Below are 26,020 nucleotides of genomic sequence, written 5' to 3'. Positions count from 1 at the left end.
GTGGACATTGGGTCTCCAACAGCACAGTTTCGTCAACAATACCTAAGCATTCTTCCTCTGTGCCCGCCCCCCCCCCACACACTCAGCCCTCCACTGGCCCACTAACACCTCTTCCAGCAGCAGCCTGGTTTCCCATAAGGCCTTTCACCCAATTACCAATCAAGTCCTGCAGCACTTAATCTTTAAGGCTTAACTGGAGCTGGGCCATTGTGTGAGAGCCTTCATAAACTCTAATTATATTTAATACAGCTCTCTTAAAATGAGAATGGTAACAGAATACTTTGCAGAGTGCATTTCATACAAACAAGTTAAAGCAATAGCATAACTTAAAGGAACTGCATTGACACTGCGGCGGCAGGAATCCCTTAGAGTGATGAAATCAATGAGACATGATAAATCTATGCTTGATTTGCGGAAAAGAGGCATCCTAATGGAACATCTTACCCTTACCTCTAGTAATATATCACATCAAACCTTTGCTCCGGAGGGGACGAGAAAACCACGAAAGAAACCTCAACATGTTAATGAGGAGGAAAAAAAAGAAGAAATTTCCCTTCAGTCCCCTAGCGGCTGCGAAAGATAAAGGAGATTTGCTCTTAAAGTTTTTCTAATTTGGCGGAAAACAGGGATGAACTAACTAGAGAGGAGAATACGTTGGAACAGAGGCACACGGCACTACCAGTTTATTAACAGCCTGAGCAAGAGGAAAGCAGGCACAGGGTAGAAAATTCTAGAACAGATCCTTTGCACTATGCACCCCCCCCCCCCCCTTCCCCCAACTCCTCTCTATCCCCCCACCCACGCACCAGGGAGGGGAGCTTTTTTTTTTTTGCTTCCATTTAAAGATTTTAATTCTCTTTGATGATAGGCGTCGAACATTTCACCCTTTTGAAAACATTTTCCAACATTACCGCGTGCACTGCGTAGCGAAATGAGATGTAAGCACCATAGCACCCAGAGCAGCCATTTTCCATTTCCAATTCCCCGCCTGAGATTGGGATAAAATGTCAGAGTGAGGGATTGGGGGGGCTTGTTCGCGGCTCCCCGCAGCTACGAAAGCCATTATCCGCCGAAAAACACACCTTGAGAACGGAGTGTGCCCAGCGGCTGAATGTGAATAGGGACACCCGTTTATTCCCCTGGATACGGTTCCTGTTCTCCATCACAAATCATCTCCCCAAAGCTATTAATATAACCATTACCTTGACCAGATAGCACAAGATAAGGGACCAGGTATGTAAACGATCTTTCGTGAAAAATGAAAATGAAAATGAAAAAAAAGAAACCGAGAAAAAAAAAACAACAAACTCGCCAGCGAAAATACATTTTCTCCAGACATCCAAAATGAGCACCGCATTTACAACTGATAAATTGCCTCTGTTACAAATAAACGTAAAGCGTTTCTTTTTTGTTTCCAGCCAGGAAACAGGTGAACAGGTCTTGCACGCAGAAGCGCTTGGACATGGGACAAGCATCTTGCCAGAGGGAAGTGAACCATAGGGAGGGTTTCAAGCTCAATCACGCGGAGTTCAGGCAGGTTCACAGAACACTGACACTCAATTAACGAGCAGAAGTGCTACAGCCTCAAACCTGTGCATTGAAATAACAGGCATCACATTAGTTAGAACTTTCACCCCGCAGACAATGTCCTTGGTGGGGAAGTGGGCATATGTTTCCCACAGTGGTATTTTTCACCTTGAAATCCATTACAGACAAAAGAAGTGTTGATAACCTAACAGCTCTGGTATGCAGGAATGATGGGCAAATGGAACGCCGTCATTTAAAATCCTTACGTAAATGAAAATGTTGCCAGTGCTTGTCCAAACAAATTTAATCTATCAATATCAAAGTAGGAATTTTAAATATTCAATTATAATAACTCAAAAAGTTATTGTAAGTTTGTAAACTAGGTATAAAATGGAGTGAAAGCAATTTTTGATATCTCACAGCACATGTATGCTTCATGGATTTTACACGTCACAGATCGTATCATATAGCCAAGCAGCCAAAAACAGGCTTTGTTTTGAAGCCCACTTCCTGGTCTTGTTGAGAGTTGCTCACTAGCGCCTGTGAAGTTGGCTCTGGTATAGGTCTTACAGCCACTCGTTTCAGCGTAAGTCTATGGCATCAAAGCGGTAAAAATATAAAATAAACAATTTTTTAAACATTTTTTGGACGAATCAGGGACAGTTTGTGTCACTGCCCTTTTCCCTTCTGCGCAGTCCTTGTCACCGATTTGTACAAAATGGCGGGATGAAAACTGCACTTCCGTGGTCTCAAAGCACTTTTAAATCATTCATTTAGGTGACATCACAGTCACTTTGTCTATTTCTTTCTACCGTCCATGGATACAATGTTTATTGTGTTTATTGTCCTTTACTCTGGTGCACAGAGCTTTCCATATTTGGAAAATGAGTTGCATTTACACGCTCAAGGGAGATAACTGTCATCCTTGTCTAGACATCCTTTGCTCTTCTGTATTAAATGGACCCTCATCCTTCTATCCCTCCGTTCAGGCTCTTGGGGGACATTTTAAAGGGCATGGCAAACTCTTTGGCCATTACGCCCTCCTCGTGATTGCTTTCTGTGTAATGGTGAGTTTTCCAGGTCTTCCCTCACAGCTTCGAACAGTTCAGCCTGCGTGTAACCAACTCCCTATTCGCCTAAACTGCCCTCTCTGACGTTCCTCCTGAAAATCTGTTGGAACCCTGGGTGTGTTCATAACGTGTGTGTGTATGGTGTGTGTGTGCACGTACAAAACATTACATGGCATGTGGTGGGCAGATAGAGTACACGTCAGGCACTTTTGGTTTGGCAAAATGAACAGAAGATAGACCTGCCAAATTAAGATGGATCAACCCCAGCCCCAAGGCTAAAGGTTCACAGCTCTTCACTCCTTTAACATCACTGTCCTCGTAATGAGAGAATGAAAAAAGGGAGGAAAGGGAGGAAAAAACAGCGTCCCTTCAGAAGCGGCAGCATAGCTCCTTTTGGCTCTGGCTTCCAGCGTTTCCCCCTTGCTTTGTCGAAACTCCCCATAGACGTTGGAAACTGCATGATAAAGTAAATATTGAGGGAAGACGTTATTTAGGGAGGCAGCATGGAACCTAGCGCTGTCAGACTGCCGTCTTCTGGACGGGGCTCCCTGCCCATTCAAGCGCAACACCGGGGTGTCCGCCAAACCACTTCCCCCGAGCGCTGAGTAGCTAAACAGCGAAAATCAATTTAAAGCTGCTCCTTTTACGGGCCGGCCGAGCTAACGAGGGGTTGTCTGCGGTGCGATATTGCATCTCCAAGCGCAAGGTCCGGCAGAAATAAGTTATGAAGATGGGAGGACGTGTTCTCCCCTTTGAGAGACGGAGTGCTTTTATAGACTCGCATACGTCATGGTACGTCCATTAGCTTGAGAAACGGCTTTTCAAAACGAAGTGTGTATCCAGCGAGGGCTCTCTGAAGGAGGCATTTTGGAGCTGTAGTAGAGCAATGGAGAGATGAAAGCTTCCTCAGTTCACGAGCATGAGTGCACTCCATGTTAAGATCTTACACTTTCAGTCAATAAAATCTAATCAATTCAAAATAGCCGGTTTTTCTCTCAATGGAATTCTCACAAAGGCAGTTGGAATATCATCCTTCACACAATGCAAGAGTACATAATTTAAATGTATGTTTATGTACAGTATTTTAATAAACAAAGTGAAAAGGCAGCATCTGCTCATCCAAACAGTTTATTCTGAGGTTCATATAAGCAGGGGTAAAATGTAAGTTGCTTTCTTGGTCTTCAGTTAGGAATGTAAATTAGCCAGCTTTGGCTAAATTGGTACCAGTGTGAACAGGACAATATTTACACAAGATAATCGCATGACACACATCCCACACAGGGCTAAAAACATATAATCTATTAAACAGTCCCGTGGTGTGCCGGCCTACTTTCTTTTTTTATTTAATATTTTTACTTATTTTTAATAGAATTTGGTATCTAACATGACCAATTCCCACCATAATTTGTAATGTACAATTATCTCCAACTGCAGCTGCGTTTATGCGCAAACCCCCCCTGCCATTTCGGGAAACTGTTGGCATCCTTGGTTCTCCTCTGAAAAATGTGGTGTTGCCGGCTGCTTCTTCTCACATCGCAGACTGCAGTCAAGGACCATTCATATGCGGCTTTGACATGCATTTCACCATCAGCTAGTGGGGGGTCGCTGTAGAGCAATGAATTGCAGACTCCTAACTGACTAAGCCCTCCCATACCCTGGGCAGGGTTTGCAATGGGTCTGGATTTCATCCAAGACCATGGGGCTCATCCTTCCTCCACAATGCAATGGCTTAACTGAGCCACCCAGTGCCCACCCACTTTCACTTCTCTGTAGGAAAAGGGAAACCACACTATCAGCTTAATCATAGAGACATGACCTAATTAACTGGGACAAGGCCTTATTAATGACCTGCATCTACTGCGACATGTCTGCACGCGTAACACGGCTTAAGGAGCGACACAGATTCAGTCACGATCCCAAACCACCACCAAACGCGGGTGCGACTGCGGGCCTTAGCAGCACACGCTCGTTGACGAGCGTGCTAATTACACCGAAAAAGTGCCCAAACACATTCGGCCCGTTCAGACACAGAGATTGCGCGCGCCCGCATGTGGTGCTGAAGCCCTGTTACAGACAGTCACGCTTGGTTTCTTCCTTCTGTTTGGATAGAGCAGAGCTCCGGAGCGGTTCAAACGACCACAACCGCGCGCAAAAAAAACCCCCAAAACGAGCAGCATCAGCGACGAGGTGGTGGATTTCGCGTGGCGCACTGGAGTGCACGTCGTTCCCCCAGGCGAGGCACGTGACGAGGGAGGGGCCTTGGAGGGAACGGGGCTGCGAGCTCCACTCCGCGCAGCAGGGGGATGCGGGAGCTGTCTGCGCAGCTACAGCGCAGGGGGGCAGCGTGTTTAGCGCGTGGCTCAGAGGCGGGGCCTGAACTTTCTGCATGCTTCAGAGCGTCCTCCCACACGGTCGGCAGCTCGTACCGCGCATGCCTGTGACTTCGCTGAGGAGCTTCCAAAATGCTTGCTCGACGTAAAAACAGCACAAAACCATTACTGAATAGGTACAGTTTCGGCCAGGAGTCATTAATATGTGGACAGGGTGGTGTTAAAAATCAGATCCTGACGCATCGCTATTGTCCACTGCAGTAGCACAAGTGCCTCTCTCAGCAATAACATTCTATGGCTGTTAAATGGACAAGGTCACTTTGCACCTTATCCAAAACTCCAACCTAATATGCTGGTGCTCATTTTCAACAGAAATCATGGCGTGGATTCAAACATGATTTGTTCTTTACTTTTGCTGAACTGCTTGTGAAGGAATAAACGAAAACTTGTTTTTAATTGTTAACAAATTAACTGCAAAAAATCGTTTATTTTCACATGAAACCCGAACATAGTCTTTTTTGAGTGGGTATTTTGGCATGTTTTAAGTTTTCAAAGGAGACACCAGATGTTGCCTTATTACATTATTGCTTTGCACCATGTGGATAACACAGGTATGAAAACAGGTTTAAACTGTTGGCAGACAGAAGTGGAAAACCACACGGTTCCAGCTGGCTGAGAGGCAAGCCACGGCTACTGTGCTACTGTACAATCTCTCAAAGACTGGAAAAGGGGCCTCTCTGGACAAGGCTGGCTGCCGTTTAAGCTGTGGAGATCAGCTAAAGTGACAGAGCAGCCTCCCTGCTCATCCGTGGCGTGACCCTGAGCGACAGGGTTTCCACGATTGAGTCCAGTCCCAACCCTGTCTTGTGCTGAAGTTACAGAATCTCTCTTGGGGGCATGCGTGGTGTGTGGGATGTGCGTGTGGCCAGGGGGGCAGGTTGGGTGGCGCAGACGGATCAGAGACATTTACATAAACGCTGGCATGAAACTTATGTGCTTGAAATCAAAGTTGTCATGGAATCTAACCAAACAGGAGTACAAGAGCTATTTTAAATTTTCATCATCTTTGAACAGAGTAGTTATATAAAGATTGTGCGTAGGTCAAATGCATCTAAATGCATGAAGGTGTAAAAGTTCTTACTATTCTTACTATTAATTGAATCTATATACATAAAACATAAAGAGTAAAAAGCTGTTAAAATGTGACTCAAGGTGCACGTGCAGCATTGCAGAGCAGCAGGACTTATAATAGGCTGTGGGTTCAAATTCATGCTAATTATGTCATTATGTTTCATGACAATGACATCATTAGACACTGTTGTTCACCTGAATGACATCATTAGACGCTATTACTCATCTGAATGACAAAATCAAAGGCGCAAACAGTACCACTTAATTGCCTTTTCCATTGTTTGCAATTATCTAAAGGACTCCATGGTCCATGACCTGTGAAGAGCACATTTACATTTATTCATTTAGCAGACACTTCTATCAAGAGTGATTTAATGATTGGTGCATATATAATATGAATAAATATGGAACTTCTCCATAGTGTCACTAAGGCAGTATAATTAGTACAATGCAACAATGCTACAATAAACATACTGCCTTACACAAGTGGCTCAGTAAAGAGAACAGTGAAAGTGCCATAGATAACCCAAGGGCATTTTAATTAGAGACAGAGCCTAATTAGTTGAGATCTTTTCATATATCTTCAACAGTTTGATTTTGGGCATAGCTGTAGATGTGCAAGTAGCTGGATGTTGGGGACAGAGACCAAGAGAAGGTTTATGGGTTGTGGGCTAGAGATACGAGTAGTACAACCCCTCTCCCCCAAAATACAAACCAATGCGGATGATCAGTCCCATCCTGCCAGTCACTCTGCAGCCACCCAGGTGGTTCTAGATATGCAAGACATTATGGGTGTGGCTATAGATCTGTGAGACATTAGGGGTGTGGCTATAGATCTGTGAGACATTAGGGGTGTGGCTATAGATCTGTGAGACATTAGGGGTGTGGCTATAGATCTGTGAGACATTAGGGGTGTGGCTATAGATCTGTGAGACATTAGGGGTGTGGCTATAGATCAGTGAGACATTAGGGGTGTGGCTATAGATCTGTAGACATTAGGGGTGTGGCTATGTAAATTAGTGTGGACATTAGCGGGTGTGGCTATAGATCTTAGTGGCATAATTAGTGGTGGGTGTGGCTATCAATATGCAAGACATTAAGGGTGTGGGTATAGATATGCAAGGACATTATAGGGTGTGGGTATAGATATGCAAGACATTAGGGTGTGCCTTAGATGTAGATATTGCAAATAATTAACATGAGGGGTGTGGACATATGCAAAAAGCTGGGGTTTGTGGGGTCAGCTGCAGTGGTGGGCATGTGATTTGGGGGGGCATGGGGGAGGGATCATGTGTGGCAGGACTGAGGCAGGTCCGCAGTCAGAATTTGTGTCCAGAGTGCTCTTTCAGACGAAGGCCCTGCCTGGACAGTCACTGATAATGTTATCTCCCGCTTGCTCCAAGGCGCGATTAAGGAGGCCAGCGATGGCGGCGCAGACGAGTGAGAAGCGGAGGCTGAGTCATATCGCCAAGCTGAGGCGTCCCTGTAATCGTTTCCTCACTGCCGACCAGCTACAGAGGCTCCCTCACAGCCGCCCTCTATCACAACACACACGCACACATAGTCACACACACACGCACACATAGACACACACACATAGTCACACACACACACGCACACATAGACACACACACACGCACACATAGACACACACACACGCACACATAGTCACACACACATAGAACACGTACACACACACGCACACATAGACACACACACACGCACACATAGACACACACACATAGTCACACACACACGCACACATAGACACACATACACACAAAGACACACATACGCACACGCACACACACACGCACACATAGACGCACATGCACACAAAGACACACACACACAAAGACACAAATACACGCACGCGCACACACACATAGATGCACACCCACGCACATGCACGCATGCAAACAAACACATACACACCCACAGACACACACACACCCACGCACACTCAAACACACACACACATGCACGCACACACACACACACATGCGCGCACACACACACACAACACATCATGCTAGGTTTAGGAATCTCACCGTTGTGATTATTATGACTCATTTTTTTGTAAATATCATTATTACATAAATGATTGCTGTGACATTGATAATAAATCTAAACCTGAGATACACACATCCCAATTAGGGACTTCCTCTTCAAAAACAGCCAACCCTCATCTCCACTTTCTGCCCATTTGTTCCTTCTTCACTGGAGTTGCTCAACTGTCCGTTTTTTTTTTATTTTCTGCGGTGTTAATTGGGTCTGGTTTAAAGATGATTGGAAACACTGGAAACATTAATTTGATTCCAGCCCTGGGTAAATAATCAGTTTTAAGCTATCTGGGGGAACCTTTTGATCTTCACCGTTGAGTAATTATCCAAATCATAATGCCTCTCTACATCTTGAGCTGGAGGAAGAGAAGCAGCAGAGGCCCAGCGGTAGTGGTATGCTTGCTCTTCTCTCTAGTCTGACCAAAATGAAGAATAATTACATGACTCATTCATCCATTGCTGCATAGAACAATACATTTTATAGGCAAATGCATCTTCCAGTATGATTATGTTGTAATTTTTGGCCAGCGTATGCAGTATCTTGATCCTGCAGCTTTGTTTGCAACAAGCTTACTATCAGAAAAAAACTGACAAGTAATTATACATATGTAACTATACCCCAAATCTTAACCATAATCAGAAGCACTATCCTTCCCCACGCCCAAGCAATAAACTCAAACCCCCACTCTGGCCTTTTAATAACTGCACAGTGTGCAAAATATAATACCACAGCACAGCAGTTCCCTTTTTTTATCTCAAAATCACCACCCTCTGGATGAGGACACCCCCACTACCCTCCACCCACCACAAGCTCACCTCATTTTGTTGAGTTAGTGTATAACACCAATGCCCAACACCAACCACAGGCTGAAGACAGAAGCTGTTTATCACAGTACTGCATGAAAGCTCCTCTGAAATGGGATGTCATGTAGTATCTATGTGACATGTACATAAATTATAGGGTGTATATTTCTGTAAGCCATTGTATTTATTTTAAAATAGATATGTAAAAAATTACAAGTGAATTACAGTTCTGAGTTTATTGAATATGTAATATGGAAATATGAGCAAAACTATCTTAAAAGTGGAACATGTATTTGTCCATTCTGCTGATGACACCTTGATGATCCTGAATGGACCCCCATGAGTGTACCAATTGCCTAATTACAGTGCATGTGAAAACAACTCACACACAATACAATAGAATAAGTTCTGTATGTCCTTTACAACAAAGCCTACATGCTATGGGAAATGCAGTCCTGCAGAGAAGATTGAGATGTTTTACACCTGAATTAGCAAGGCACCGCAGCACATCTTTGCAGGCTTAGAGAAAACTGCATGGGGGTGCTGCTTCCATTATTCGTTACTCTCTTTGAAAGCGTTGAAAGTGGCAGGGCCCACAAGCCACTGAAACTTCCTGCGTTCGGTAGCGGTTGCAGAGTACTCCCATTACCGCATTTATTTTTTGCTAGGTAGTTACAGCAGATTATCTAAATGGAGTCTTCTGCAATTTTACACAGCCGCCATGATGACAAATGATAACTGCTTATGGCTGTGCTCTTAAAATTTTTTTTATTTTTTATTTACTTTCTTTAGTACTGCCGAATGGAGAAATAAACACAACGGGACACATTTTCCAGCCTAAATCCCTTGTGGTGCTGCTTGGCTTCTACGCAAAGATGTTTGGTGAGTCGGTTTAATTGTCCTTGGAAAGCTCTCCTGCATCCTGGATTTTTTTTTATTACTGCTAAGTGTTAAGGGCAGTGAGTGTTTAGTGTTACTTACGGTCATTTGCCAGCGCCAATGTTGTGATTCACACTTGTAGAATACACAGGTCCCCTCACTGCTAGCAGAATAATGTTGACTCACTCAACACCCCCAGAGAGTTGCTTTTCACACTTCCAGGAACACACAGACACAGTCACCAAGCCATTTAAGCATCTTCTCAAATTCACATTTATTAAAGTGTAATTAACAATGCGCTATATACCGAATCACTTAAATTCACCCATTCGGTCACGCAACCAGACATATGTCACTTAACTGGTCAGAAATTCTAACTGGTTACAGCCAGGCATGCAGCCAGTCACATGCTTGCTTACCTATATGGTTATCAGACCTGGGTCAAACACATATTTGTTTTGGATTCAAATACTTTTCTGTGCTCTGTTGGTCGTGCCTGGTGTAATTGAGCCTGCCAATATGACCAGAAGGCGGGGTTTGCAGTTTTTGAGAGTATTTCATTAGTTCCAATACACCAGACAAGATCAGTAAAGTGTAGAAAAGTATTTGAATCCAAAACAAATACGTATTTGACCCAGTTCTGATGGTTATGTGTATGATCATGAAGCCCGTCACACATACAGACAGCCTAATATGACTATTTGTTTTGACGGTGTCTCAAAAGTACTGTGGTCATCTCTTCCATACCACATCACTGTTGGGTAAAAGAAACCACACAGCCCAATGCACTTTGAGCTTTCCCACTGTGCCAATCACCCACTTGGTCAGCAGTCACCACTGTCTTCACTGACCCAGAACCTGAGGTGTTCTTGAGGAAAGCCCAGGTGTGGTAAAAACACAATGTAGCAATCTCATTGTGGAGCAGAGCGTGACCCGAAGCATGCAGGGAAAATTTCACCCTGAATGCGTTTAGCTTAACCGCCGCGGGGTGGAGAGCCTTGTGGGGGCAGGGCAGGCCAGGGGTGCACAAACACTACAGGAATGCGTTTGTCTGGGTTCAGTCCACTTTCTCAGGTCAGCTGAGATGAATGAGGCAAGAAATAAATCAATAACCAAGTGGCCGGTTCCGTTTTATCTAAATTAAATCAACATGCATCATTTTGTAGATGGTAAAATTGGTTTCTATATTTCACATGCACAATGGAATTGCTCATTCATTGTAGAAAAATGCTCACTGTCAAATGAATGCTAAAAGAGTACACTTCTTCCCATTTGAATGAACTATAAACTCTGTTAAGAGCTGAATGAACTCTGCGTTTGGTCTCTGAATGGGGTGTAATGACACAGATATATTTTGTGTGCCTGTATTCAGGATGTTCCTCTCTCCCTTGCAGCTGTGCCATTAATTTAATGACATCATTCAAATATGCAATTCAAACTATACAACAGTTAAAAATCTGATGGATTTAGTAAATAACAGTCAAACCACACTAAGAAAAACAATGCCAATGAAAAGTGCATTTCGGAGTGCTGGTGAAGATCATTCGGAACTTAAACTCAAAAGTCAATGTCTTAATAAAAGCTTCTGTAGTTTAGCAACATGCATTTAAGTTCTGCCATTTTGTCAGAGTGAAATTTCTCAGAGTGAACATGACATAGCCTATAAATAGAGCCATTTCCTTAGTATAGACTGGCAGGCTGTGGGAAATTTGACTCTTCAAATCAAGCCTTTAGATGTGGTACATGTGCAGAGGAAATTCAGAGTGGATTTAGACCGCGGAAAACCGATAGGACCACAGCAACCGCGGGTCATGGTCCTCAACGTGGCCGGAAACTAGTGCAGAACAGGGGCCACTGCGGTGGTCTTGACCTCAGATATCGACCGCGACCAGCATAAACGGCATACCGGAGACCATCTCCTCATGACCGTTCGTTCTGCACGCTTGACATTGATCTTGGAGAAATCAATCAAATTTGATTAAGTAGAGCCCTTGTAACAAAGGCTCTACTGCAGAGTGCTTTGTGGTGCTGCTCAAGCGGAAAGACCGGCGGTTACGGCGGATGCAACAATGGCGTGGGCAGAAAAGGGACAGCAATGATACTCCACCATCAGAGGAGAAATCGCCTCGAGTCATACAATTATATGCAATGAGATGTGTTCAGACTGAGCTGGTCTGTAGGCTATAGAGGATGTCCTAATTGAACTCAGTACAGTTACATAAAGCTAAGGTATCAAAATCTATGATTTTCTCTTGAAGGAAGGAGAAGAAAACACAAAAACCTTTGCAGAGTAATAACGAGGGAAAATTCAAGCTACTAACGGACGAACAGTATTCCTGTGAGGGATGGTTCTGGGCATACCCAGCAATAACTACACAATCAGAGAAAGAGTCCAAGGCTGCAATCAAATCAAATTTGCCACTTCCACTTGGGGGACTCCCTTTAGAATCCTGATGTGGAGCCTTAGCCAAATTGAGTGCTGGTCTAAAGCCATTAGCAATGTGAGCGAAGCAAGGAAAATCCGCCCCTCAACTTTCCATTTTAATTGGTAACCCCCAACTTCCTGTTTGAGCTTAACCTTCTGGACAAAAACAACAGATTAACTGTACCTTGCAATTACTATTAATTCATAAATAAAAAATTGTATACATGGGAATATAGCATTTATTTTGTGGTTTACTGTTTAATGGAAACGATTAAAACTGGATCTTTAGCAAGTAATTCCAGTTTGTTAATAATTACTAATCTGATGCATATAAAATTTTGAATGATTTTGCTCTGTTATAGCTTAGTTGTTACATTTGCTGTTCGTAAGAAATGTAGTCCTGCAAGAAGAGACTAGCTCTTGGAGCGAAATAATTATATATTGAAAAGAGCAAAATTATAAATAAATACAGTAAAAAGCATGTACTGCAAAAAACTCAATAAAATTAAATTAATATTATTACTAATATTGTATAGCACGTTATGGCCAACAGTAGACACCTTTGTAGAATGACAGCTGTAAGTGAACATAGAAAGTAATATGTGGGCTGCTGGGTGGCTCATCTTGTTAAGGCACTGTTCTCATGAATGGTTCTTGTGCAAGGCCCGGTACCATACCTGGACTGTGCCAGTGCTAACTGCCAGCAGTCCCACAGGGCAACGGCCAGGGATGTGAGGGTTTCAGTTGGCCAGGGTGAAAGCATCTCAGAGTACAGCCCTTCCATCATTGGTCAAAATTGCTTGCAAGAGCTCCTTTGCTCTGTTGCACATGAAGCGTCTTCCTCTAACTCGTGTGTGTGAGCCGGACTTGTGAACTGGGCTGCGGTAAGAAGCCATGGCTCACACGGATCACATGCTTCAGAGGACAGCGCATGCTTGTCTGAGCTCTCTGGAGTCGACAATGAAGGTTCATGATGAGTGTTGCAACATGAGCAAAACATTTATTAAACATATGAGTTTATTATCTAGCAAGCTAATTTGATATTATTATTATTATTACTATTATTATTATACATTTAATCTTATCCTGGCTATAATGTGTGCTCTGAATTTCAGCACAGGACACCTAGGACTACAACACCAATCTTCATCCTTTCTGCTGCTGCTTCTGGGTACAGTAGTGCACCCAAATCAATTAATTCCACCCCTCCCTTGTGTCTCCCCCTCAATTAATGAGTGGGTTTTGGTGCAGCAATTGAAGTTTGCTAGGGCAGAACATTTAGCAGATGACCACAGACTAAATTGGAATTACGATCAAATTAAAGGTTCAGGTTCCCTTAAAGTCCACATTTCCATTTTAATATTCATAATATGTTGTGGAGCTGCCGTTATACCCTTGAGCAAGGCACTTAACAGGAATTGCTTCAGTAAATATCCAGCTGTATAAATGGATTGCATGCAATACGCTGAATATCTAGGTCACCGTGAATGCAGGGTATCGAGCAAGCAAAGAACTACAAAGAGCTAATAATATAACTTTTACCTTACTGTATTAAAATGCATCTTTAACCTCTTCTAGATAATGTTTGTATCACAGTTATTGTAACTTGTGCACTGTAGGGTGTCCAAATTTGTATCTGGCAAATAATAATAATAATAATAATAATGTTATTGGGATTATTATTCTTGGAAAAAAAGAAGATGTAGTAGTAGTAGTATTAACAGTAGTAGCAGCATCATTATAAATTGTTACATAAAAGAAGGGTAAGAGCTCCTTCAACAATGAGTTTCTAGACAGGCTTGCAAATTTGGGCGCCATCGCCCCTCAAATTGGTCTCAAAGATGCTTAAAAAGATACTTAAACTTGCCTTTGATCTCTCCTGAAATTCACCAAGCCGCTCAGGGGCCACTCTGACCTCAGCAATGGTGTAATTACTCTGACGGGCTAGAGGCTCCAACAGAGGGGTTGCAGAACTCTGCTTTGCCCCAAGAGGGGCCCGCCTCTGCGGGGAACAGACAGAGCGCCCCGGCCTCCCCACCGGCACCCGAGTCCGCCTCACAAGATTAATGGCCGTTGTTAAGCAGCGCTTGCATCGCACTCGATAATGGAGTGCCTTCATATCGGGTCATGGTGAGAAGGGCCGAGCGCGTGCGCCCGATGGGCGTTCCCAGGCGGCTCCGATCGCCACGGAGACCGGGACCTCGCGGGCTACGCGCCACCAGGCAGCGCGGGGCAAGTCCGGCCTTGATTTACGAGCATTGCCGGCGGGACAAACGTGACGAGAGGGTACGTCGCAGAGTTTCAAGTGAAGCTCCTTGATTTTGGGACGAACAATCGCTTGTATAGTGCTTATAAAAAAGAAAAAAAAACAAAAACGTTCCGTGGCTCATACCTACGCACAGGTGTGCGCGAAACATTTCCACCTCAGTGAGTAGGTGGCATCACCAAGCAGCCGTCAGCTCTCACACCTCCGAAAATAAATAAATGCGCACCTGCTGGAATTCTAAGCTTTCTAACTCTAGGTTTTCTCTCTTTTTTTCCCTCTTCTGCACCTTTCATTTTTATACCTGTGGCTGTTATTTCAAACAGCCTGACAGTCGGAGGTGGGAAGTCCAGGGGTCTGGAAGGTAAGGTCCCGATGAACTCAGGCAGCTGATTTCACAACTTATTTCTCCCTGTTGGCTGAAGAATTGTGCAAATTAACCTGAACCTGGATTTTTCACCTACGCTGACAGCTAAAATTTTCCTCAGGTTTAGGTGTCAGTTCTCACAGATACAAACATCAGAGTGAACTGAATTCTGAACTGAATGGGTACAAAAGCAGCATTTTCTATTGCCCTTTACAATGTGAGGCTGTCTTACGTGAGTTTCAAACAAACACGAAACGCTAGACTTGTGAAATAAGACACCTACAATTAGCTAAAGAGGTATCACTTAGTACACCTGATAAAAATACACCATGGACAACTCACCAGTGTGTAAATATAAAGAAGGGTGAGTATAAAACCAAACGCTTCATTTAAGAGGCCAAATAGAAGGATTCTGAAAAGGAGATGACACGTTGCTAAGCCAATCTAGGAAAAAAAAAGGTTCTGATGAAATTCCAACAATCATTGTCTAAAGTATTGTTTATCAGGGAATTGTGGAAAAAGCCTGCAACAATGCAATTCCAAGCAATAAAGGACTCAGTTCTCGCAAATGAGACATTACTTTCAATGTTACAAACATTTCATCTTTCTGAATGGTCGTCATTCATAACACATTTGTGAAAGGTGTCCACCCAACTCCAGTTAAGCAAAGGGTTGTTAGTGGTGAAACTCAGATTTCTCCAGTACAGCAATTAGTGTTCAAAATGCAGCAAGTGGTAACAAAATGAAATGGATTTATGCAGAAAGCTGGAGTTAAAACCACGAGAATGTCAAACGTGATGTTTATAAGAAGTGTTAAGCATGGGTAACATGGGTAATGGGTAAATTCAATTATGCTGACTATATTTTGGTAATTGATTGCACATATGTTCACAAATCAACATGCAATCAGACTAGTTTGGGCTAAATATTTATTATTTTATCATCATTTATGAATGTCTATTGAATAATTCAACCAATGTGCATTTTCGTAGTGTATCTATTTACAAACTACAGCCAAGGAAAGAGATTGATTTTTTCACAATGATAAAAGAAAGACATATTTTCCCTTCATTGATTTATTCAGATGGATCAAGGACAGAGCAATAACCAGTCTTAATTTGTTCAGATGAATAAATATCACACAAGCTAATTGCTCGATATTTCCCACTATTTTATTTTCCCAGCAATATTACAATAATGTAAGGCTTTCATTAGAATGATAATTAATTAGCCATTTGTGGCTTTTCCCCGAGTTCCAGATAAACTTGCTTTTGATTTTGGGAGTTTAAATTGACATGCCCATGAGGCACATTGCATTGGAACAGTATGTAGATGAGTGACAACACGTAAGTGACACTGATTCAGCTGAGCCTGAACCTGCAATGTTACAGGTTCTATTCATAGATTGGGATGTAGCTATTATATCCTTGCAGGAGGTACTTCAACAGGATCACCTCAATAAATATCCAAATGGACAGCTTGCTGTCATAATACAAGACGTGTAAACTGCGCTGAATGACTTTATCCACCAGGCTAATGCATTATGTAATATATTTGACTGAATGAGCAATCAGTGGGGTCTCTTTCACAAGATAGCACAAGGGCCAAACACAAAGGGTAAGACGAGAAAGAATTCCGTGATCAAAAAACATAAGGCATGCAGATAAGTGGAACAGCCCGCTGATCAGAGATAAAGTGAGGGGGGCGGAGTGAAGATAAGCGGAGGGGAGAAATCAAAGCAAGCAGGGTCTACAGCATCCCCCGAAGAGCCGCATCGAAACCTAACATCCGCTTCTGCTCCTCCAGGGCGCTGGAGGAAAGAATGTCGCTGCCATGGGCAAAGTCTCCAGATCTGTGGAGGACTCTGCTCGTTGTATGTGTATGTGTGTGCGTGTGTGTGTGTGTGTGAGCACGCGTGTGTGTCTGTGTGTGTGTGCGTTCATGCGTGAATCCGTATATATGTGTGTGCGTGTATGTGAGACAGATCTGAACTTCACTGCGGAATCGTTCTCCCGTCGGTGGGTGTTGGGAAGCAGCCACAGTTTGCATGAGAGCTCATCGGAATCATGTGCCACCTTGGTCCTATTCCTCCCGCTACTAAACGACACCAGCTCGCCATTCCGGAACGTAATGCCTGTCCGCTTAGGTGGGGCTTAGCTGACATCAGATCTGTGACGTGTGCTCACTGGATGGCAGCTAGACTGTGGATTCAATAGGTTGCCAATAACAGTTGCTTTTTGGGACTGGTCTTCAACGTCCCCAGGATTTGAAAAGAGGAAATAAAATATTGAGTTCATGATGCTTCATGAGCATTGGCCTGACACTCTCCTCCTGGGTTTCCTCACTTTACAGAGAGAAGCTGTGCGCATATGAAGTTAAAGTGTGTGGCGGTGCGCACAACTCTCAGACTGGCTGAAAGAAGCTCTCGAATCTGGAGCGCAGATTGCTCCGAGCACGTGCGTCACTTCCAGAGTCTTAACGCGGCCGACAGTGAAGCGCGCGGCTCGAACCGAAGTCTCGTCTCTCAGTGGCGCCGCGCAGCGCTTCCCCGCTTTGTTCGGCTGGAGACGGATGCCTTTCATCCCGCCACGAGCGATGCCAAAAACAGCTCCTCGAAGGAGCGCCAGAGCCAACTCAAAACCCCGCGACGTTCCGTAGACGCTCAGACGTGCCGCTGTCTGAACCAGATCCTCGCGCGCGAGCCGTGCTCAAAACAAGCCTTGCTGTTCCTGTCAACGTCAACCAGCGCAGCTAATTCGGATCACAGGGGGAAACTGAAGGAAACCCCCACCCCCAATCCCCTACCCCACCCCACCCCCTGCCCCACAGATAGTCCAGCCACTGCTTGAATTCTGAGAATATTCACACTAGTGCACTGAGTGATGACCAAGTGAAATGGCACTGGGCTGGTTTTTGAAGGGAACTGTGCTTGGAGGTGGGGACATGGCTACAGTACCCTGACACTAGATGAGCTGTATGTTTCTCTGCATAAGGGAGTCTGTTAGGTATGGAAATTAAAACAATGCAAAAGACTATGCCTAACCATTAACTAGTGGGGCTATTGTGTACTGGTCATTTTGGGTAACACAGTTTATTGTAAATTCTATACTTCATTGTAAAAGGTTGGGCCTCATCAGGCACTGGGCATGTGCAGCAGAAGATCCCTTTTAATCAACACAATATGTGATCCTTAGATCATCCCCCTGTGATCCTCACACAATATCTGATCTTGCGATCAACTCTGTATTCACACACGGTATCTGATCTTCAGATCAACTCTCTGTGATCCTCACACGGTATCTGAACTTGAGATCAACTCTGTGATCCTCACACGGTATCTGATCTTAAGATCAACTCTGTGATCCTCACAGGGTATCTGATCTTCAGATCAACTCTGTGATCCTCACACGGTATCTGATCTTGAGATCAACTCTGTGATCCTCACATGGTATCTGATCTTGAGATCAACTCTGTGATCCTCACATGGTATCTGATCCTGAGATTATTTCTCTGTGATACTCACGGTATCTGATCTTGAGATCAACTCTGTGATCCTCACATGGTATCTGATCCTGAGATTATTTCTCTGTGATACTCACATGGTATTTGATTTTAAGATTATTTCTCAGTGATCCACACATGGTATCTGATTTTAAGATTATTTCTCTGTGATCCTCACATGGTATCTGATCTTGAGATTATTTCTCTGTGGTCCTCACACAGTATCTGATTCTGAGATCAACTCTGTGGTCTTTGCACAATATCAGTTTTACCAGACAGGTGAGTTTTTTCCTGCCTAGGGAAATAACAGAATGATCAGTTTATCAGGTTAATCCAATCTCCAGTTCCAATTGATGTATGTCTTCACTCTTCCAAAAAGGGGCCTTTAAGGAAACCATAGAAATCTATTTTCAAAAGATCAATTCCGATCAAAGAGAAAGCAAAATGATGCTGTTTGTTACACTGCGAGTTTTCGGCCCTTCTACTGCAGCAGCCGAGTAAAGAAATGTGATTTCCAACTCACTCTCAATATCAAGACGCAAGATCACTTATATAAGCGTAATGAACAGCCCCTCCTTTTAGCAGTTACAATAGCTCAAAACATGCAATACCACATGAACTGAAGCCATCAAAGCACACACAAAGAGTACTCTATGCCGATTAAATCATGCTTTAACTGTAGAGCCCATTTCAGCAGAAAGGCAAAATTACGTACAGCCTTTTGTCTTAAACCTACTACAGTATGTGTTTATATGAATGCTTTCTCCTAGCAAGCTTGATGGATTCAGTGGAATAAAAATGATTTTCTTATAGCTCTCGATTCTGTGAAATTGTTAAGATCGGGTCAGCTCCACTCTTTTGATGTGCTTTACGTAACTCAGCAGTCAGTTCTGGGAGGCAAATTAGAACTGACACTAATTCTTTTTTTTAAAACTCATTAGCAATGCAGCTTGAAAGCAGCACATTCAAAGCTGAACTTGTTAAGCCTTCATTTACTTGGTATTTAGATGTGAATTTGCTAAATGTGCATTTACTCGCTTCCCACGCACGTGGTATGATTGAGAAATGCCGGACGTCCTAACGGCACAATCTGCTCCAAGAGCGAAGAATACATTTGCCTTAAACCTAATCGCAAAGGCAGGAAATAGAATTAAATCAGTGAAACTGTATAACTGCCCCTGTATTTCTCCCTATCACTGTGTTTTACTGTAGTTTCTGTCCTATTGGACACACACTGTGTTTACTCAAGCATATCCCTGCACTTGATTCATGATTGCTCTCTGAGAGACCCACTAAATTAAATCAAATTAATACATTAGTTGCTCTGGAACTGACCTCCTTGCATTTGCCAGTCCAATATATAAATAAATAAATCTGGCCTACTAATGTGAATGTTGACAAGTCACCCCCATGGTCTTTGGTCTCTGTACAATTTGCAATTCAATTGTTTCCAGATCCTGGGTTCTGAAATCTGCAACTGAGCTAATAATTCATTTTTAAAAAATCATCCCACTGTGATCTATCTGCTCAAGCCAAAGCCAGATGACAGCATTAAGAGCTTTGCCTGGGGAGTCTAAGTAAGTTGGAAAGATTTTTGATGGCAAAAATACAAGCGCAGGAATTCCAAGGGGGTTCACTGAAAGCATAAACGGACTGAGGTACGCACTGCACGGCACAAAGGATAAAAAGGAGAAAAAGAGACAGAGAAGCTAATCCAAAGGGAAAAGAATTTCATTGGAGAAATGGCTCTGGAGAAAAAGGGAATGGGATTAGTAATGCGCACCTTTTCTCTCCCTGTCACCTCCATCTCTTCCAGAACTGAGACGACCCTGCTGTTTTACTCCAAAAAAAAAAAAAACAAGAAAGCCGCACAAGCGAAAATGCTGAACCGAGGGCTGTCTTTGGGATCGCTTTGTATTTGCTGAGAAGAGAGGCAGACTTCAAGAACACAGCCGGCTGTCGCATTCCGTACAACAGGGAGGAATAGATTCTTCTGCACTGCCTGAGGGGGGCAGCGTTGCCTCCAACCGCACAACAACAGCTCAGAACTTATCGCAACCCCGACGCACAGAAAATGGAACTTATTAGCGAGCGCTGAAATATAATCTGCAGCCCCCCGTAATTGACTGCGAGCACAGATGTGGGGCTCGATATGACGCTTCCCGTAAGCTGTGAGCTCCTGATAGCAGCTCCTCATCTCTGAGCTTCCACACCCTCCCTGTTCCCCAGAGGAGCAATGCTCTGCAACACTCACACTTTTTCAATTTTCTCTAATCGTTATTAACGCCAATCAGCAGACGCATGTAATGGCTTTGAAGGAGCCGCTTTATGATTAGCTGTTTTTTGGGAGGGGTTGGGAAGGGGGGGGGGGGTTGCGTGTGTAGAGGCATAGAGAGGAGCTGGAAATCGGGGCCTGGCTCCCTGCCCCTCTTGGGTTCGGGACGGGCAAGGCGGGCATGCGGGGGCGGACTCACCGTGACCGCCTCGGAGGGAGGCGGGGGAGCGGTAGACGGAGACGGGCGCGGGGTGCAGGCGGGCCCCCTGGCCGTGGAGCTGAGGGCGCGAGACGAGCGAGGCGGAGGGGGCGGACGAAGAGGGCGTCCCGAGGACGGGCTCCGGGGCGGCGGGGCCGCCCTCCGGGGCGGAGCTCCAGGCGGAACCCGCGAACCACCCCGCGGCCAGCGCCCACCACATCCAGGGCGCCCCGCCGAGGCGGGGCCGGGGCGAGGGCACGCCGCTGGGGAGCATGGCAGAGACGCGCAGGGCGGGAGACTCCAGAGAGGACGGCGGGATCACGGCGGACCGTACCCCATGGCTGAACCCTAACCGACCTCGTGCTCTCCCGCCGAAACAGGCCCCAAAGCGGCCTCGGGTGCTCCGTATCCTCTTCTGAAGGGAAAGAACCGCCCGGCTCACGTTGTCAAGTTAACCACTTCCCGCGTCGCTGCCGTTACTTCCTCGCAAGTACCGACGGCCGCCCGTTTGGCGCGAAGCCCCACTCAGCAGTAGTCACAGGTGCACGTGTCGCGAAAAAGAGAAACCGCCAGTCGCCTGTGGGCTCAGCGATGGTGGGAGTCACTTGGCCGCCAGCTCCGCCACCCCCTCCTCTTCCTTCTCCCAGAAAGACGGGAACAAAAAGGCGCAAACGCAGCGGAGGGAAAAAGGGCTGTCTGGAAACAGACCGGGATGCGCGCTCAACTCTTCCCCCCCCCCCAACCCCCTCTGGCTTTGCCTGCTACCGCGCTGCCCGGGAGAGCCGCGATGTAGACCGCGTCAGCACAGATCGCGCCTCCTTCCCACCGCTCCTTCCCGTTACTCTTGCGCTCTTCTTGCTCCCTGCCCTTCCTTTCCCAGAGACCTGAAGGGGCCAGCGGTCCTGCCTGGTTTTTAACCCCGCGGGTCCCGGGCACGGAGAGAACTCCAGCGGAAACGGCGAGAAAGTGAGAGACCGGGAACGCAGACACGGAGACAGAAGCAGAAAGAGGAGGGGAGAGAGAAAGAGAATGAGTGAGTGAGTGAGTGAGTGAGAGAGAGAGAGAGAATGCGAGAGAGAGGGAGAAAGAGAGAAACGAGAAGGAAGCTGAGCGTTTGGCTCAGGTGAAACTAAGTGAGGGAGGGTGGGACAGGAGTAGAGCGGGGGGAGGGAACATTTTACAAATGGGCGGACCTATGCAAATCTGCATTCGGCAAAGAGCGAATCGGGGAAGCTGGAAACCACTGCAGAGGAGCGAACGCACAATCTAGTGAGCATAGGAGAGAGAGGGAGAAACAGCAAGAAAGGGGGGTTTGACTAGAAGTAACAGGCTACAACAATTAAGAATGTAGTTACGCCAATTTGCGCCTTACAGGGCTATTCACTTTGCCGGGGTATAAACAGCATCACCCTGCCTCTTCATGTGAACAGATCCTGCCCTCGCAGTGCTTTCTTTGAGCTTGGAGTCAAAGACTCGACGCATGCACAGCAATGGTGATTAACAATACAAAAAAAATGTATTCAGTGAGTACAAACTGATATTAATGCAAGAGGTTCCCTGGCGTATGTATCTTGACAAAGACTGCCTCCCCCCATCTCTCTGTCCTTCTTAAGTGCTTCAGAGAATCAGAGGATATGTAGATACAAGGATTTCTCTTCACATGAATCATTCAGCATTGACGAGCACATCAAACTAAACCAAGATATGAATTATTATTGGTTCTATCGGTCTTTAGAGAAAGAAAGCAGAGAAGTATAGTTTAATATATTATCTAAACACATGCTATTGTATTGTTCTATATATATATATATATGTTGTACAAACCACATCGTACACAGTACACATACACACACACACACACAGTGAGATTCATAATGTTCAGGACAACAACACGTTTTTCGTTTTTTTTGTTTTTTTGCCAAGTTTTCAGGTATTTCTGGTGCCTGAAGCTGCTCCAAATGGGAGGGGCCTAGCTCCAATGAGGGGGTTAGGGTTTGGGATAGGGTTAGGGTAAATCCACACATCCTTCAACAAGATTGCCTGGCATTGTTCTCACCTCCCACAATCGACTGCTTGTGGGCATGTTTTCTATTTTTAAAACAGTGTTCCTTAAATGTATATCGATCATATATTTTGGAAATCCCCACACAGCAATAATTAAGGAGTCCTCCTTAAAGGCAGACTATGCAGGATTTTTCACTTGAAAATATTGTAAAATAACTATGCCAAGGCATATCTATGATGTACTGGCAATCTTAGTCTTTATGCACTTTTGCTTAATTTATGCACCCTTTACCGGTATCTGTTATTCTAAAATGTGTTCAGGACATTTATGGCCATGGTGCTCTTTTCTGCGTGGGAAGGGGTGGGCATGGCTACGGGCCTCTGGTTTGGGATCAGATTCCAGTGAAGTGTTTGCTGCTGCAATGGCAGATGCTAAAAAGCCTAGATACAGCAAAAACACAAGACGACAGGGCTTGTTTAAAAATTAGAGTCAGCCGTGGAATTGGTTTGTCTTGGTGCCGTCAGTTGAAGTTTGCCTAGGGAATGAAACGGAGTTGACCTGTTTAGCTAGTAACACTGTGCAGCTAGATGCCCGAGGTTGGTAGCTTTTGTATCGAATTTGGTTCTCTCATCAAGATGTATTTTCCCCCATATGGGAACTGCTGTTGCTGTTTATAGGTGCAACTTAACTAGCTTGGTAATTCACTTGCATTTATTTCAATCAGGGGAACTGAATTCAATACAGCATGCATGCTATCTAGCTAGTTATGTGTAGCTAACAAAGCTAATAATAACCTGGTGGTCTTCACCAGGGTTTTATCACTGATGATAAAAAATAGCATAACTGCCTAGGCATCAAGTTCACTTGCATTCATTTCAATCAGGGGAACTCAATTCCAAAAACAGCATGCATGTTATTTAGCTACGTGTAGCCAACTTCACTAACAAAGTTGCTTATCAATGGCTTAGTAAACATTCTATTCATATGACATAAGTTGTAGTACTTCCATTGAATTATAGAAAATGACACTAACTGAATATTTGCTGAATTTTATTTCTAACTCCGTACCACAGAAATATAACAATGTAATATTAGATTACATTACATTTTATTTGGCAGATGCTTCTATCTAAAGCGACTCCATACAGCAGGTCATTGGATCAACTACAGAACACATGTTAGATAAGATAGCTACAATTCGCATAAAGTACCACTTATCCATAGCCATGAACATACACATATTATGTTGTATTACAGAAAATAAAGAGCTAATATTTGGATAGGCTACAGATAACTTCATGAAAAAAGTCATTCACTTTACAAGTGTATTAGCTATCTATGATTGACCAATGGTCTGCAAATGTTACTTATTCCACACACAATTTCTTGTTTACTTCCAATTCTAGCAAAATGTCCAGGGGGTATTTCATGAAGCAGGATTACAGTTAGCTGTATAACTGCGATGAGTACAACACAGAACCGTTTCTTTTCTTTTTTTTAACTTCAGTCAATGTTCCAAATCTGGGAGGGTTTGAGGTTTGACTTGGTGCAGTTATCCAGCTAGCTCACTAATCCTGCTTCGTGAAATACCCCCCAGAATACCTAGATACTCAATGAGGAAAAACATAGAATAGCAGCAAGTGCACTATGGGGTAGCTAGCTCCCATATGATATTCCCCATGGGCTATGGGTGCAATCAGTGTAAAGATTGTTATAACACTGCCTAATTCCTGTTACCATCTATATGGAATCATTCCTTGCGAACGCGAAAAATCAGCTCCCATTGAAATTAATGGAGGATGATTACAAAGTTGCTTCTTGTCAGAGGACGTGTGGCTTCAGCCTTTGGGTGACACTAAACTCTGCCCGTTTGGAGCTAGGCCACTGCCCTTTGGAGCTTGACCACTGTCCTTTAGAGATGCTCCTAGCGCAAATAATACCCTTCTCGATTTGGCTCTGTACTCCACAATTTTAGATTTGTAATCAAACAATTCACATGTGGATAAAGTGCACACTGTCTGCTTTTATTAAAGGGTATTTATACACTGACTTCACCATGTAGAAATTCCAGCAGTTTTTACAAATAGCTCCACCCCCATTTCAGGGCACCATAATGTTTGGGACATTATGCTATGTAAATGAAAGTAGTTATGTTTAGTACTTTGACGCATATCCTTTGCATGCAATGACTGCTTGTCTGTGGCCCATAAACATCACCAGGTGAGTATGTTCTCTGGTGATGCTCTGCCAGGCTAATCAGAAACATGGGAAGCTATTTGTCCCAAACATTATGGTGCCTTGAATTGGAGATACTATGAGCTAAATGTATAAAAAGAGCTGTAATTTCTACATTGTGAAAATAAAGTGCATAAAAATGAATAAGTTCTGTAGAATATGTACTTTAACTATGCGTGAATTCATGATTACATATCTAGAATTGTGCAATACAGAGTCAAAAAAAAAAAAAGTATTTCTCCCAAACATTATGGAGCTCACTGTATATAAACATCTGGGTGTGTGCGTGTGTGTGTTTGTCAGTCTTAGTGTGTGTGTGTGTGTGTGTGTGTCTGTATGCATGCACATGTGTGTTCACGTGTGGGCCTACATGAGTGTGTGTGTATGCTTGTGTTAGTATGTGTGTGTGCGCATGCGTTTGTGTGTTTGTGCACACGCATGTGTCTGAGTGTGCGCATGTGTGTAATTATAGTCTAACGGTATTCACCATCTTTAACACCACTGACGACAGGCTGTTCTCTAGGGCTGGGTTGGAAGAAATGGGATCTCCAGTGCTTCAGACGGAGAGCTCTCACGCTCAACCTCAAGTCTTCAGTCTTCAGTCTGCAAGCTGTTCCCTCAACAGTACTGCCAGTCAACACAGGCTATAATCAAACAAACATGGCCGAGCGAAAAACCTGCCCGCCTCCAAACGTCAACCACCACCCGCCACGAAGGATGAGCCGCTCTGGCCTCTGGTTCTGTCTGGAGAGCCTGGGCCCCTTCTGCGGATTTCGTTCTTGATCCCTGAGTCGGATTCTCGGCGCGTTTCGGAAACGGGGGCTTGGGCAAAGCCTGTTCCCCTCGCAGAGGACTTTTAGCTCCTTCCCGGTCATTGTTATTCATTGAAAAGCTTCCAAATGAATGGAGCTGCTCAGCCTCTCCCATTCCTTCTGGAAAGAATGCA

General features: G+C 44.3%; 1 protein-coding gene across 14 annotated transcripts in view; it reads right to left on the bottom strand.

Annotated features, from left to right (window-relative positions):
• Positions 1-26,020, bottom strand: part of LOC135257011 (neurexin-3a-like) — a 326,075-nt gene that overhangs the window by 115,266 nt on the left and 184,789 nt on the right. The window contains exon 1 of one of the 14 annotated variants that reach the window (XM_064339351.1): positions 20,835-21,964. The exons of the other annotated variants lie outside the window; for them this stretch is intronic. Within the exon in view, the coding sequence (XP_064195421.1) occupies positions 20,835-21,108 (274 nt within the window). The 5' untranslated portion in view covers positions 21,109-21,964. Of the gene's footprint in view, positions 1-20,834; positions 21,965-26,020 lie in introns of those variants that run through there. 14 annotated transcript variants of the gene reach the window in all.

This window comes from Anguilla rostrata, chromosome 6, assembly GCF_018555375.3.
Source record: "Anguilla rostrata isolate EN2019 chromosome 6, ASM1855537v3, whole genome shotgun sequence".
NCBI lineage: Eukaryota > Metazoa > Chordata > Actinopteri > Anguilliformes > Anguillidae > Anguilla > Anguilla rostrata.
This window is presented reverse-complemented; position numbering and strand designations above follow the sequence as displayed.